The sequence below is a fragment of the Pholcus phalangioides genome, unplaced genomic scaffold (genome assembly GCF_987345545.1).
Source record: "Pholcus phalangioides strain wild (caught in Gottingen) unplaced genomic scaffold, Ppha-v1.0 ptg000039l_1, whole genome shotgun sequence".
Classification (NCBI taxonomy): domain Eukaryota; kingdom Metazoa; phylum Arthropoda; class Arachnida; order Araneae; family Pholcidae; genus Pholcus; species Pholcus phalangioides.
The window spans coordinates 30,501,803-30,518,650 of record NW_028301625.1 but is presented as its reverse complement, the minus strand read 5'-3'; the positions used below and the strand labels follow the sequence as shown (position 1 = coordinate 30,518,650).

General features: G+C 37.2%; 1 protein-coding gene across 1 annotated transcript in view; it reads left to right on the top strand.

Moving 5' to 3' along the window:
- LOC149065827 (protein tyrosine phosphatase domain-containing protein 1-like) overlaps window positions 1–14,566 on the top strand; it is a 50,100-nt gene extending 35,534 nt beyond the window's left edge. Inside the window, exons 6-14 of the mRNA XM_089253626.1 lie at window positions 99–120; window positions 3,691–3,769; window positions 4,160–4,275; window positions 4,410–4,499; window positions 4,619–4,718; window positions 7,435–8,154; window positions 11,882–11,983; window positions 12,127–12,210; window positions 13,647–14,566. Coding sequence (XP_089109752.1) covers window positions 99–120; window positions 3,691–3,769; window positions 4,160–4,275; window positions 4,410–4,499; window positions 4,619–4,718; window positions 7,435–8,154; window positions 11,882–11,983; window positions 12,127–12,210; window positions 13,647–14,042 — 1,709 coding nt within the window. The 3' untranslated portion in view covers window positions 14,043–14,566. The remainder of the gene's footprint in view (window positions 1–98; window positions 121–3,690; window positions 3,770–4,159; window positions 4,276–4,409; window positions 4,500–4,618; window positions 4,719–7,434; window positions 8,155–11,881; window positions 11,984–12,126; window positions 12,211–13,646) is intronic.
- The last annotated feature ends 2,282 nt before the right edge of the window (window positions 14,567–16,848 follow it).

Genomic DNA, 16,848 nt, shown 5'->3' with positions numbered 1-16,848 from the left:
ATTCCAGAAATTAGAAAATAAATTCTCAGTACTGAGTTATCACAAAGTTACCCATAGTTTTTATGATATGTACAGTAAACATATTTTTATTTTTTCAGTTTTCTTCTACAACTTCAGATGGTAAGTGTTTAGAAACATTTTGACTATCGTTCTCTATTATACTCAAAATATATTCACACGTGATCTAGTCACTATCATTCAGCATTAATTTTTTAATTTGATAATTTTTGTAGCACTGATATCATTTTATGCTCGTAATAAGGGCGGTAAGGCTGTAATAAAAGTTGGACGTGGATTTTAATGTCAATTCCAAATGTCTATGCTTTCATGCTAGTCGCCAAGACTCAAATACAAATCATTTGAACTAAAGGTTTTGTATATCAACTACTCGGTTGTCAGTCAAGACCTTAAATGTCAATTATGCATTTTATACAGAGCTTCGAGACATTACTCAAATATGTGAAATGTAATTTTGGGTATTTATCAAAATATATTTCAATTATATTTCTAGTTTATGCATTAGAAATTCTTTTAATATCAATTACTCCTTGTCAATCACTCATTAAATACTTTTTCGAGTTTTTATGGCCATCTCTTCAACTGAAAGTTTCTTGGACAAAAAAATTGGGGTAGGGGCTGTATCCTACACACGGCCGCCAGTTTTGACGTGACTAAGTCTTTTGTGCCTTGAATCGCGTGGTAGGATCATCGGCTTTGTCTTTGGAATAGCTAACTAATACGATACCAATTTCATCTATTTTCGTTATGAACTGCTCGAGATATAGCGAAAAACAATTTGTTACGAATCTGGCCAGCGAGCCTCGGAAAAATATATTAAAGTCGGAGTAATATCACTGTATTTGTCTTTGCAATAACCACCTCACGACACCATTGCTTTTGATTTGCGTTGGGTACTTCATGAGATATGAGCGTATGAAGAATTTTTTGCCACGCAACTTTTTGCGAATGCTCCAAGTATTGTCAGATGATTTAAAAGACGTGTTCACGTCAAAAAGCCATCGTTGGTTTGAGTTTATCCTCAAAATTACTCCAAAACCTTGAGGTTAGCGTAATCATGAGATATTTGAGGACCTGCCTCCTTTTCAGACCGGCAAAAACCTCTGTATGATGAACCTTTAGGGTGTTGGGAGAAAATGTTAAGGATATACTCACACCGACGATAGTGTCAACCCGTTCTTCTTCGGGTGACTTCTACTTAATTTACATATATAATTAACCAGGTATTATTTACCATGATTGATAGGAGTGATTGTGTTTTTGGGAAAATAAATTAACTCACGGAACCCAGTAGTTAGAAGCACGGAGGCGCTGTTAACAAATATTAACCTCGATATTTATTAAGAAAGGGCAATTACAGTCATTAACATTGTGTAAGATGTCTCCTACATCTGTTGGAATACATTACAATGCCCTCAAAGGGGATTTAAGTTATTCACCTGTGCATCTGAGAGTCAAGCCTACACTTAACCGACTAAACCATTGCGTAACTGGACATTCAGGTCACAGGAAAAAATGGATAGGTGTACTCACCCCGGTCCTCGTCGGAGATGAAGTTGTCATCCTAAGTCTGCTTGTTGCATCCTCTCATGTACTACAAGACCTCTAAAGTCCTACTTCCGGGCACACGAATGTCCATACACGGCACTACGGCACTTTTATATCTCGCGACTCTCTACTAGAGCCTCAACTCGACACTCCACAATTCCAAGACAACTCCTAAGAACTTCTCATCTCTAATGCCCCACTTTCCATCGACATCCAGGTTTTACCCCCTTTTCGGCTCCTCCCTAGAACTCAGAATTCGCTCCGTACTTTTACTTCTCTTCTCGAGCTAAATTTTAATTTGATGCCTGCAGACTGAACAATACCATTGGACTTCTAATTGACCATTCCCGATGGAAGATCTGTCCTATTCATGCGTCCTAATAAATTTCGACCCTTCACAAATAATTTGAATGCTGCCGAGCACCTGGTACCTTCGTAATAATACATAAGGCCACCCACATGCTACCTGCAGATCACAGGTGCTCTAATGGGGCAATGCGCCTTTGTATTTAGATTTTTTCTCTTATATTCATTTCTAAGCGAGCCCGTCCTTACTATTCATTAATTATATAAAATTTCATTATTCTCGCTCTGCGTAACTTTTCCACACCTACGCCTCAAGAATCGAATCTCACATTCCGTGACAGCTCCTATTCACGTATTCTAGCAAAACACCTTTCTCCTGTCACCAAGCCCTGGGCCTGCCCCCATGCATTGCCAGGTGACGATTACACACCCGTGTGAAAGTCGCACCGGCAGTTTGCTTAGGGGTAACCTATACATGACGATTCTCGATCTCTTTCTAATATATTCTCTCTCTTCAATACCCTCTCTTTCTTTCCATGTTGTGTTCAAATTGCATCTTCTTTTCAGTGGAGGTATTGAATTGAATATTTGGCATCCACTATTCTCAGGGACGCCGGAAGTCAAAAATGTTTGGTATTGCTCGAGTAGTAAACATAATGTTCACTTGGATATGTATGAAGACCATACGTCACACATTCAACAAAAATGTCCCATTTTTGGTAAATCTTCCATTGTCCGAACTGAAGGGGGGGGGGGGAGAATGAGCTATATTTGAATGATGATTGGTTTTGCTGAGCAATACTATTCAAATGATGGTGTTACTTTAGCAACATGAGCATATATGTTCCGGCGTCCCTGACTATTCTCTCTTATTTTCCCTCTTACATTCTCATCTCACAGCTTCGTACCTTGCCAGATGAATTGTGCTTCATCAGCAGTTAGCCTAAAGCACCTTCTTTTCACACATGATCTTTTATCACTCGTGGCCCTCCTGCACGTGTCCTTTACAAATATACCTAATACCAAGCCTTAATTAATACCTGTTACCTAATCACCTTTTGAATAATCTTTAATACATAATAATTCTTAAACAATTAACCGTTTAAGTAAATTAACATGTTAAACTAACTAACTTTTATATTCAGATAATTACAAATAATTATGAACGGAGCGGACCAGCTCATAATAGCCCTTTAGCCCGAGAGACTAACCTTCATTCGTTAAATATTTTAAAAGATGACTGTGAACAGATGGACTGATTTTTTTCCCGTCTGAAAATCTCATTCTCTCGCAGTATTATTAAATATTGAAATCACGTATCTGAAAACTTTTAACAATTCTTGAACAGCTATCTTCTGACTGTGCAGGTCTGGGTTCGAATTCCGGTTCGACCATGGATGTCTACTAACACACTAACAAATTCCCTGGACAGATCGTAAAGATATCTTGGGAATACGTGGTGATCACGTTATCAATATCATTATCAATTCCGAATTGTTGTATGTTGTATATGTAAAACTACGTATATAGTATATACGTAGATCGTAGATGTCATCCTGGATTGCCATCTGGAAAGCTAAGACAGACCCCAAAATTAATTTTATGACATATAGTATTTTGAGGATATCAGTCTTGGTAAGAGATGCATGCGATATGATTTTCTGTGTGATCAAGTTTTCATTTTAAAGAAACATTTTAATTAAATAATGCGCATTCTATAATGTAATTACCTTTTTAGCAATGTAGTTCTACAATGTGTATTTTCTTAATTATTAACAGAAAACCTGAAATGTGCAGTATATGTTAAATTATTTCTAGGAAAGATTACGGAACCGTGTCGGAAACGATGATGCTAGACATGGTGAAAGTAATGTCTTTCGCTTTGAGTGAAGGAAAAGTAAGGATAATAGAATCTATACTCTCTCTCGACCTCTGTACCAATATAATGTACTAATAATGTACTGTATATAACTCATTAATCCGCAAGATAAGACTTGATTAGCATATTGTATTGAAAAAAAAAAACATTCGAAAGCAATCGTTTCATATTCACTTCGAATTACAAGCTCAATATTTCCCACAATTTCTTCCACCCGTATTCCAAGAATCGCTGAGACAGTTTGAGGAGGGGTTTTCTTTAATCCCCTTTCTTTTTTTTTCTCAAAGTTTTCGATACGATTTGAGTTTAAAACGAGCTACTACTGTTGTAAAGTGCATATATAGTGATAGTATCTTTTTATTTTAATCCATTAACATTCGCATTCCTAGTTATTTCTGTCTTTTGCAGGTCGCTGTTCATTGTCATGCAGGCCTAGGAAGAACTGGAGTTCTTATTGCTTGTTACTTGGTGTACTCACTGCGATGTAAACCAAACGACGCCATTCGTTACATAAGAATCAAAAGGTAGAATAAAAAATTTCTTATAACGCACGAATGGAAAATTGAGATGGACCACATTTAGCATAAATGGCAAGATAATATCGCTAATGCTAGCGTGACAGTTAAAATCTAACAACATTTTTATCTATCCCCTTTAGGCCAAGTGCAATTCAGACCAGATGCCAGATAACTTGTGTACAACAGTTTGCTCAATTCATTCTTCCTCTCTTCGTAGTCTTCACAAATGCGTAAATTGAATTGTTTCTTTTATTTTTCTGAATTCCAGATATAAGCTTATTTGGTTACGTCTATTAAATTTCTTCTTAATTTCATATATGTTTTTAAAATATGTTACTTTTGATTTCAGAATTTCGAAAGGAACGCCATTATCTATAAACCAGCATATAATAAGGCAGAAACGTGTATTGCATGGTTTCGAAGCCAGACAACTCAAAAATGTCCCCAAGGTAAACCTCTTGATAAACTGATAAACTAGAACAAAAAAAAGGGAACTTGCAGATATCCTCATTTTCAATTAGTTGAAGGAAAACAATAATTTCATATTATGCTGATGACGTGTGTAATAATACTACGAATTTTACCTTTTCTTTTGTCTCCTTTGAGTACTCTGCTCTCTCTTATAATATTGTGTGTATTTAAGTAATTCCTCAATTTGTGAATTCATCTCTTGCCAGGGCCTGATTAGCCATTAAGCAAAATAAGCACGTGCTTAGGGAATCAGGAGAAAAGGGGCACCACAAATAATTATCAAACTATATATTTTTATTAACGTGCAATATTTTTCACAGTATCAACCATTCGGTAGAAAATCCTTAAAGATCATATTTGAAATGAAAGCATCTTAAAATTCTTCTTTGACGAAAGATGAGACACATATGCTATATTCACAGCAACAATATTGAAATCTCAAATCTAGAGAAACTAATAATACTATCGCAAACTAGAGTTCACGTTAATACTGAGTTTTTGGAATGAGATGTGACAAAATTTCCATAAACTATGGCCAGGACATTCTTAACAGTATCATAGGCTCCAGAGGCTTACGCAGGTAGGGGCTCCATACCCTCCAAATGATGATTAAAAAATTTAAAATATTTTTGTAAAAATAATTAAAATATCGAAAGAGAATACTTCTGTATGTTACCAAATGAATATCCGTTAATTTAAAATGCTTTTTTGAAGGTTAGTAACTCAAAATTTCTCTGGAAATATTCCTTGTGCCCCTCCATAGGTCGATCCTGTGTACGCTTTTGATGGGCAAAGCTATTTTCAGTCCATCTAGCTAAAAAATACCTGCCTTCAAATTTGCATACTTACTCTCGAAAATTGTAACCAGATGCAATTGTCACGAGGCCCTCTCGGAACTTCCCGAGGCGTGGCAAGCTGGTCCCATGCGTCGAGAAGGCACCGAGTAAGCCAAGTTATACAGAATATGGACATGAACTTAAAACATGCAGATCTGCGGGTATACTCGTATATGGCCGCTGTGGTGGTCGAGTGGTCATAGTGACGGACTCGCATCGCGAGGATCCGGGTTCGAACCTCACCACAGTGGTGGTCGGCTGAAGTTGGTTTCCTGTGGTTCCCAACTTCGAGGCGATCTCCCCATTAAAAAGTCTCGCCACAGTGAGCATGAAGCCTACAACGATAAATCATTCAATCATTACACTTCACTCATAGTTAGAAAAACTGGTGGCAGATGGCAGCACTACACATAGCACAAGCATTACACAGAAACAAACTTCACGACAGGTTTCACTACACGTACACGCACATTCCAACATGTACCAATTCGTTAGAGGTTCCGCAGAGGAATATGGACGAGGTGCGTGTCTGGTTTAGTAGTAGTAGTGGTGGTGTACTTGTATACAGATCATAAAGTGTATCAACTGTGTAGTTTGACCCACCGTAGAAACAAAAGAAATGCTACCAGATCTAGATTGCAAGCGAACTCGGAAAATGTAGCAGAGAGAAAAGCATAGGCGGAGATAGACTTGAAAGTCTGGGGCTGGGGCACGGTCATTATTGCTGGGGGGGGGCACGATGATGATGATGTCAATTCATATATACACATATACATTAAACCAGTCGACTCCTACTTTGACGCTTGGGAAAGGGCAATGCCCCCATGCCCCCCCCCCCCGTATCGTATCTCCGCCCATGAAGAAAAAATACCCGATGATGGTGATTAACCAAAAATAAGGTACAGTGGTTGTGGATAATATTGTGGCCATCTAAGGTTCAGTGGTTTCTCCTGAAGCTGGTTCGGGAAAAAGCGGTCAATAGGAGAAAATACCTTCGAATGTTTTTAAAAGATTAGAACTAAAAATTAAAGATGTGTTTTTTTTTTGGAAAATATGAAAGGAAAAATTCCATAACGTACATTTTTGCAAATTCAAAAATAATGATAGTAACATTGACTAAAATTACTTAAAGCAGAAAAAACTTCAAAAATTACTTCAAAAGGCCTTCAAGCGTCTTATAATCCGGCCCTGCCTCTCTTATTCATCGACACTAGAAACTCTGTGAGGTCTGAGTGAGATCGGAAGTCCAGATGTGGAAAACACTCGCTGGGGTTTCTCTCACAGCGAACATCATATTTACAATTTGGAAATACATGGGTGTAATTATGCAACAAGTTTTCAACATAATGAGAATGACATGCCATTTCATTAAGGTTTAAAAACATTTGGTTGCGGCCATGTTTTTGTGCGAAAAGTTAATTTTGATTCTGGTATAATTCCATAGTCACGCAATCAATTGTAAGCTCTCACAGCCTGCGTCATTACGATTGTACGATGTTTCTTTAGACTAATTACACGATGTCCAGAGGTTTGAACATTAGACGTTTCTTCTGAAACTGCTGCGGACATCTTAATTCAAATCTGTTAAACATCGTATAGTTGAGGTTATGATGAAGAGTTTGTTTAGCTGATATATAAAACTTCAAAGACAACGATAAAAAGTGGAAGATAGCGTAAAATTGTTGTTTGCTGTCATTCACTCGTGTGCGATATCATGTTTTTTTTTTATTTCATTTACCCTATCAAGATTTAGGAAAAACAATATAAAAATAGTAACCTGTCAGTTATATTTTAGCATTTTTATGATGAAATACAACTAAGATGTTTTTCACAACTATTTTTGTTTTACCCTTTGCAGATTATTTACATCATTTGTGAGCGCTTACTACACTTAGCCAATTGCCATGTACAGTCTCCAACTATTCAGCCCATCTGTTATCGGATAGACAACCCCGTTAGTTTTTGCAACTTTTTTATATCAGCCACATCTAGCGATGATAGCTATTGGCGCCCAACGTCAAGTCTGACACTTATGGACCTGGACTGTCCCTCCGCTGAAACGACTACGACGTCACCAGATGGAAGCCAGGACTTGAAATCTTTCGAAACATGCAAAAGACCCGGTCCACCGAGCAGAGGAGCAGCTTATTATTTAGACACATGTGATTCGAGGTGTGATCAAAGTTCTGGTGACTACGCTGAGACACCGGACCTTCAAAATCGTCTTCCACCGGACGGCAGAAGCACTGGAAGTTTATCTGCTGAAAGGCAAATCTATGACGACGAAGATGAATATTTAGATGATTTCAATGATTATAATGAAGACGACTTTGAAACTAGTGATGAAAGTATTGATTCGATGCTTATGGAACCATCCAGAATGTTCCTTGCCAGCAACACTTGTTACCAGGAACTTAACAATCAGTTGGAATTGAGTTCATTAGGAGGATCTAGTACAAATGGTGGTGAAACCTTACTTATGGATGATAGAATATCTCCTACCGATATTGTTAAAGCCTTGCTAGCTGACCATTTACTTGAAGGTCCAGAATTTCAAAGCAATTTGAAGCAGTATCAGGTAATAATAATACTACATATTATATATTTACGTCACTGCCAAAGCCCGAAGTGTGGACAATTCATGACGGGGCCGGCCACTTCACAAATTGACCAAGAGTTTTGGCCAAAGTCCGAATTGCAGAAACGATTCAGACTTTGGCCGGCCATTTTGTGAAGTGGCCGGAGATCCCTGGTCAAAGCTAGATGTGCTGAGGTAAGACGGTCCTTAGGAGCCCAATCCATTTTTTTAATCGCCAACGTGTGATACATGTCTATTCATAGCAGCTGTATTGTCTTAGCTCCATTTGACGAGAGAGGAAATAAGGGAAATTTGAGAAAAAAACTATAAAAATAATTTTTTTTTGCCAAATGTTGGAGAAAAAAAAATGATTACCGCATCGAGTGGGGTTAGATGGGTTGCCATAACTAATATGGACATAATTATCACGAAAAAATACGCCAGCTTGACGATGATCCTGAATCTTTTGTTATCGGACTTTGGCCAGGGATCACCGGCCACTTCGCGAATCGGCCAATTTCGGGCTTTGGCAGTGACATATATATATATATGTCATATATAGAGTATATCATAAACTTGTATTAATGCACAGGGTGATCCAAAAGTCATTTGACATTTGAAAGTTCAATAAATCATGGAATAATGCACGTAGAGGTGCAAAAATTGGCATGCATGCTTGAAACGACATGCATTATTCCATGAGTTAACTTTCAAATGTCAAATGACTTTTGGATCACCCTGTACTTTACATTATCGTAATGTAGTAGTGAGTAATGCTTGTTTGTACTGTATATCTATTGAATTTTATATATTGAAGGAGAAAAAATACGTGTAATATGGGGTCATTTCAAGACTTGTCATGTATCTCTCAAGGTAGCTTATAATTCACCTTTATGATATTTATCTTCGCAAAAACTTGAAGAGTAAACTACGATTTGTGAGAGTGGATGGTTTCAACGAAATCAAAATACTACTACTAAACCCGTAACGAATTGGTACATGTCGGAATGTGCGTGTACGTGTGGGGGAACCTAACGTGATGTTTGTTTCTGTATAATGCTTGTTATAGAGCTGAATATGAAATGAAATGATGAAATGGGCAAAAAATGAAACCAAAATACTGGGAACCGAAACATGAAGCTCATGAACACACAGTATTTTTACTTCTCGCACACTTTCTGTAATTTGCTCAACTCGAATCTAAATATAATTCACGATACCGCTCTTAAAGATATTGTGATTGTAGAACTGTTGTTCCCTATAAATGTCCAATCTTTTTTAAGGACTCACACATGACCTGTTCCTCATAAATTTGGACCCTGGGCAAATAAGAATTTTTGGAGCCCCTTATGCGTGTTGAGGGCCTCTAGAGGCATATGCAGGAGAGGAGGCATGTGGGCTGTGCCTATAACACAAAAACCATCCAATTTTGGTGCCCTGAAAATTTGTGGGCCTTGGGCACGTGCCCGTTTGCTCAGGCGAGACCCTGGGCTCACAGAGTCATTTGCTCCGGCAGAGAAGAAATCAGTGCCGAACATCTGTCACCCCAGGCTATGACAGCGACATCTTAGCAAAGTGGTAAATTCAAGAGCTCAGAAAAATCGCCTACGAAAAATTAAATACAAGGAAAATACAATGAATTTCCTCGTATTTGTCTTTTTTGTTGGTGATTTTTCTGAGTAATATATTAAGAAAAGTTGACCTACTTTTTTTATCTGCTCATATTGATAAACGTGATTAATTTGGGGTAGCATCTAATAGCCGTAAAATTAAGCAATGGTTCATATGCTTCAATACGGCCAAAAATAAATAAAATATTAATCATTGTGTACTTTCTTATTACGTTAGGCAAAACGTATATTACACTCATGTCCATAAATTAAGGATAATTCAGAATCACACGGAAATCGAAATCTATAGTAAAAATTTCACCTGTAGAATTATCACACACATCTGCAAGAATGATATGCAAATTTCAGGAAGCCACCAGATGATGCCGATAGTACGTCACAATGACGAGAGTGTAAGAGGGGTGTATACAAAGAATGGTGGCAAAGAAGTAAAATTGTTCACAAGAATTCTGTAAGGCGCTCAGTGCCATAAGCGAATAGTTATGACACAGTGGACGCATGTGGATGATTTTTTACGTGGTAGAATTATTGGCCGCCTGGAATGTGGGCGTACTCAGATGGAAGTATCCGAGGAACTTGGAATTGTCCAAAGTATCATCTCTAGGCTTTGGCAACGATTCCCAGATAACGGAAATGTCAGTAGACGTTACAGTACAGGTCACCCCCGAGTTACAACGCCGAATGAAGACCGGTATTTGGCAGTAACTGCCAAAAGAAGTAGACGGAGCACAGCATTCGACCTGTCTCGTCAGCTATCTGCAGCCACAGTTTCAAGGCAAACCGTGTACAGACGTTTGGGAGATATTGGTCTATATGCTCGCAGGCCTGTCAGATGTGTTCCGCTCACGGCAACTCAATGTCCTGGAGTAGAGAACATGCAATGTGGACATCGTCACAGTGGGCTTGTGTGATGTTTTCCGACGAGTCCAGGTTTAGCTTGCAGTCTGATTCACGTCGGACTTTCATATGGAGAACGCCAGGTACCCGTTACCACCAAGACAACATCATTGAACGACACCGTTACGGTGGTGCAGCATTGCTCGTTTGGGGTGGAATTATACTGGGTTCCAGAACAGATCTGCATGTTCAAACCGGAACCATGAAAGCCCAAATTTATCGGGACATCATTCTGGAACAACATGTACGTTTGTTTAGGGGTGCCATGGGCGCAGAATTTGTGTTTATGGATGACAACGCCCGTCCTCACCGAGCAAAACATCGTAAACGAATGCCTTGAATCTGAGGATATAGCCCGTATGGAATGGCCAGTATTCTCACCTGACTTGAATCCGATAGAGCATGTGTGGGATATGCTTGGCCGACGAGTTGCAGCCCGTCAACCACCTCCTACATGTGTACCGGAACTTCGGAGAGCATTGCTTGCTGAGTGGAGTGATCTTCCCCAAGATCAGATCGATAATTTGATACTCAGCATGCCTAGGCGTTGTACGGACTGTATTTCATCGCATGGGAGACATACAATGTATTAACCATCATACCAACCATGTAATAGTAAGTTTTTGTAAAGGAGATATTTTTTACAATTGCTCCAGGGAGCAAAAATCGTAGTTTTTATGGATGGTATCCTACATACACCATCGTTTTTGTTCTTTATCTTTTGTTTAATAAATGGGCTTTATGAATAAGTAACGTTTGTTTTGTTTCTGAACCTTTATTTGCCGGAGCTGGAATTATCCTCAATTTATGGACATGAGTGTATATTGAATCTTCTATGTTCGGATGATGACTTCTAACGAGAATCTTTGTTCCAAAAGACCCTTTCTTTGTATCACATGTTGTATAAAAAAAATATACAAACTTCATGTTTAATAACCAAAGCCAAAGTTTTCATTTAAATGTTTAAAGTGCATCAAATTCGTTGAAAATGACGTAATTCTAATAATATCTCAAAAAATTGAATAAATTTTTTTATAAATATTAATAAAAACCATTTTTTTTTAATCAAGCAATGAGGTAAAAAAAACAACTACTGAAAGTTTCGATTTTTGTTCTCAATAATATTCTTACGATCACGTGATTTTACACTTTTTAATATATATATGCAACATTTTTTAATATACAATATTTTTTAATAGAAAGAGCTAAATAACAGATCATCTGCCTGGGAACGACTTCGAAGAGAAAATGATATTATTTTACTGACGGCTTTACTATGGAGTTGGATGGAACAATTACAGGTACTGGATTGGTGTTGTGTTCGTTTTCTAAGTAAAGAAAAAGAAAATGTCTCTCTTGTCTTTCTCTTTCTCTTGGAATAAACGTAATAAACATTCATGAAACAACGAGAATAAAACTTGAATTGTTTTCCGTTACTTTATAGGAACCCATTTTGAGTAAACAAGATTTGACATATATCGTGATCAGAGCTGAAAAACCAGTTGATGCTTTATTAAGGCTTGACAAAGTGAGTGCATAAAGAGCATTACTCATTGTAAACGTATTACTCCGCAAACGTAAAAAGTTTGCGAACTCCTGACATTTCTTCTGAAACTACTGCAGACTCTCTGTCAAACATCGTATAGCGGTGATTATCTGCTTAAGGCCGGTATTACACTATAAAAGTTTGATAAAAATTATTTTACAAAACTTGAAAAATGTAACTAATAAGCACATCTGTTACATTCAAGCGAACTTGACTGATCCGCCTATTGGTTGCACTTTTAAAGTTTGCTAAACGAACTTTTATCAAACTTTTATAGTGTAATACCGGCCTAAAAGCGTTATCATTATTTATTTCGTAAAACTTCCAAAAACAACGAATTGCTGTATGTACCAGCATCTCCATCGAAGTCTTAAAATTGAAATCTTAGCTATTATCATCTACAGTAGTCTCGAAATTTCGAGTTTCTGAATGATCCAAGATACTGGAATGTTTCATATAATTCCTTCTCAAAACGCTTTACGTATATCTGTTGGTTGATTCTTTCCAACATATGAATAATTTCAGTTTTAGGAAGTCTTTGATCTCTAGCCTAGGGTCTTCGGTTGGCCCTCCTCCCCATGCAGAATTTTCCACAGGCCCATTTATAGTAAATTTATAATGTAAAAAAAATAATACATTCACATATCGGGACCCAGGGATATAAGAGCCCTTGACAGCCTCCCTTATAAAGCGAACATCGGTCTTAGCAGATCTAATTTTTATGAACTGAGCCAGTGGTTCTCAAAGTGTGCGTCGCGGCTCCTAAAGGCGTCGCCTACCTCTGTCAGGGCGTCGCCAGCAGTTGAAGTATTGCATTAATCTTCAACCACTGACGCACTGCGGGTCACATTTGATGTTTTAGCCAGGCCCACGGGTCACTAAGCTATACTTCATACATGTTATCAAAGAGCTCGGCGGGCCATATGTTGAAGACCTCTAGTATTGTGATTTCTGCCTGTTCAGTGAGTTGAAGTGATTCTTTTCTAGACTATTCAGGGGATCAGTGAATAAACAATGAAAAAGATTATGGAGGCGCATGTGGGAAAAGTGTGAGAATCACTGATCTAAGCCATTGAATTAAGTACAAAATAGGTGAGAGTAAACACCTAAACAGTAAGTACTAATGCGAAAAGTCCCCCCCCCCAAAAAAAAAAGCCGATTTCGTCGGTTTTTTGGATAATCCGAGTTGGCCTCGGTCCCGTAAACCTCGAATTATCGAGACTCTACTGTATTTAGAAGCCATATCTGTATCTTGGACATACTCTAGATATTACTCTATCATCTTTGAATTTTTACAGCTTTCGGTAAACAAAACAGTATTTTCTCAGTTTGTGTTACTTATTCTCATTTATTAAGAAACTTTATTCTCATTTATTTTTAAACCATTAGACATTAACTGTAATTAAACTGCATTGCAGGCTACAAGGTTCACTACCGAATATATGATTCGCTTCTTGGGAAGACTGGTGCCAAACCCTAGTAACGTCGCAGATGATCTACTACGTCGATTGGTTGCGTCTCTAACTCACCAGTGTCTCGCTATTAAAGGAGTTTTAAGTCCAGCGGGTGCTAAGTGGCCAAAGATGCGTGAAGGAACAAGTAGACATCTCATGATGTTCGTCAAAGGACTATATGATATTGTAACGGGACTGGCGAGGCCTGGAGATACGCCCGTCATTAAAAATCATCCAAGTAGTGCCAGAGCATCCACAAGCACTAGAAATGAAAATGGGAAATTCAACAGAATTCCCGGGAGAGAATATCTAGGTCTCAATTTGATGGTCAAAGCGATTGGCAAACCATCAAGTCAATGAATATATAAATTAAGTATTTCTACCGACTGAGCACAAACATTTTGACAGATCTAGTTATCTCATCGTTTCAGCTCGAAAAACGAAACATAGAACCAAAATTCAATATCGATAAAGTAAAAAAACATTCTTTGAGTTTTTGAATAAATATAAAGTAAATACTACTTTCGCATTTTTTTTTTTTTTTGGTCAAGTACATATTCCGAATTTACTTTCCCGACAACATCGAGCACAAATCCTTAGCTTTCAAACAACGTTTCTCTGTAGGTCAGAACCATGGACCGGTTGATTCTAGCCATGATATCTTTGCTCATCGAAACAATTTTAGAACTGTTTTTAACGGGTCATTATCTTTTCTCCAATGGACCTCATATAGAAGATTATTGGCTCCTAGACATACAGCATGTGAGTGGGTAGAAGCTAGCAACAGTAAAATCCGCTTCTACGATATTCCGATGATAAAATATCCAATATTTAAAATGCACAAAATAAATCAAATTTTTATTTTTTAATAATAATAGATTATATACAGGCCTTGTATATACTAAATTAATTGGTATCGGTTTATATCTCAAAAATCGAAAAATATCAAACCTCAAAAATGAGAAATATTTTCATCTCAAAATTTGTAAAATGAATTGTTGATTATAAATAGTACAATTCATGACGTATTGCAAAAAAAAAAACAATGTCAATATATATTCACAAAACAAAATACTATTCATCCGTCCACATCTATACAATATATTTGCTGTATGATCATTAAATATCAGCAACGACCATTTCGAAGGATTCGTGTATGCTTTCTCGTACATGATTATGAATCATTTTGCTCTCAAAATAGAGTATATCCGAAATATCAGAAAGAAATAGCCATGTGACATTAATTTTCTAACATATGACTATCTTATTAGGCCTACAAATATAACTGTGTTCTAACTTCAACTAAATAAAGTTGAGCAAAAGAGTAGAAAAATCAAAATATTGTTAGATGATATATATATATTAACGGAAGCTAATATAATATCGAAAGAACTAGACGTCTTATATGCGAAGGTGTATCATGGTCAAGTAAATATGGAATGTTGGCGTCTACATCAAATGAAATTATATAGAGTTTTCTGTAATGCTTATTTCATCTATACATCGTCTTTAAATTTTCTGTGCCAAGTAAATTTAATCTTTATATTAAAGTGCACTAAGTATATGTATAAAGTATGATAGTGTTTCTTATCCCTCCTAATAATCTTTAAGTCATAGTAACTGAAACACACCAACTTTCAACTTTTAATTTGCATTAATTTGATCGTAGAGATGAGAAGGTACGTTTTCTTTAACCTATTAGAAAAACTGTATTTCTATTGCTTTTTTACACGAACGTACGGATTCTCTTTCAACAAATTGCAATGTTACTCTCTAATTTAATTGCTTGCATCTACTAAATACTCATAATTAAAGGATTAACTTGAATATTTGTAACTAAATTGATTCATTGATCATTTATTGATCTAATTTAATCAGAAAACACCCGAACTTAATTTTTAAAAAGATATACATAAAATATTTTAAATACTAAATTCTCGATTGGACTAAATTCTTAATGGAAAAGAAATCGAAAACGAAAGTGTATATGTATATGTTATATATATATACGGTTTATGTCCGAAGTCTAGCGTTTTCGCGAAGTGGCCGATAACTAGTCAGTAATTTCGCGAGGTGGTCTATGCAATGTGAGAAATAGACTGCCAAGACGCTAGACCTCAGACTTGAACCCCCGTAACATATATATACTCACAGTCGAGTCACATTGATGTGATCAGCAGCTAATATAAAAAAATTGTTTTGTGCAGCAAGATGAAGAAATGACATAATAAGATGCTGGAAGGTTCTTACATTTATCTAGGCCATACCTACTGCAATTCATTCAAAGCTGTAGGAGACTGAGTTTCGGAAGATCTATAGGTGGGGGAGGGGGGGGGCAGAACGATTATTATCGAGATGGGTTCAATTGATCTCGATTGGATTCACGAATTGGGGACCACAGAAGCACTTGGAAGTCTTGTTCATGTTCTTCCTACAATTTTCAGACACCTTAGGGCAAAATGTTTTGTTGTACTACCGTTCTTTAAAATCCCATGTGCTCCAAAAAAATGCATTAAACATTTATTGATTGACATGATTTCCAAGGATGAATTCATAATCATAACGGTTGAAAGTGGCTTTAAGAAGTATCAGTATCACCTGTATAATGAAAAAATAGAATTTTTTAGACAATAATACTGCTATCACAAGCTTGTATTCGTCCAGCAATGGTTACGGTGTCTTATATTTGTTCCCGGATACGACAAATACTTCCTCTAAGCACTTGCTGCATAGATTGTCTCGTTGCAGAATACATAGTAGCTCGTCTGAGGAAGCAGCCCTTTGATGACCAGAAGAAACCCATTTTTTTGATACCACCTCGTTATCATGGATACAGTGACTATCCATCTGCTTTGGGGCACCACACACTACAGGTTACGCTACGCTGAAATTTTAGACAAAAAAGTCTTAATATCTCTCTTATAAAGTGCTTATATCTCCATCGGAGACAGAGTCGGGTTGTTCTATGTATGATTTCGTGGTATCTCCCTGGTTCATTTGGACAATGAATTGCTCAATTGTACTGCCCTCACGCACCTGTTTAGCTGGCATTTATCTCTCCCATCAACGGCACTTAGTGATCCTCTGTCGTTGCTGCAGTTACTCTCAGCAGTGCCATTTCTCTGGTTACGAAACACTTAAATGACACCAGCCAGCATGCGAACAT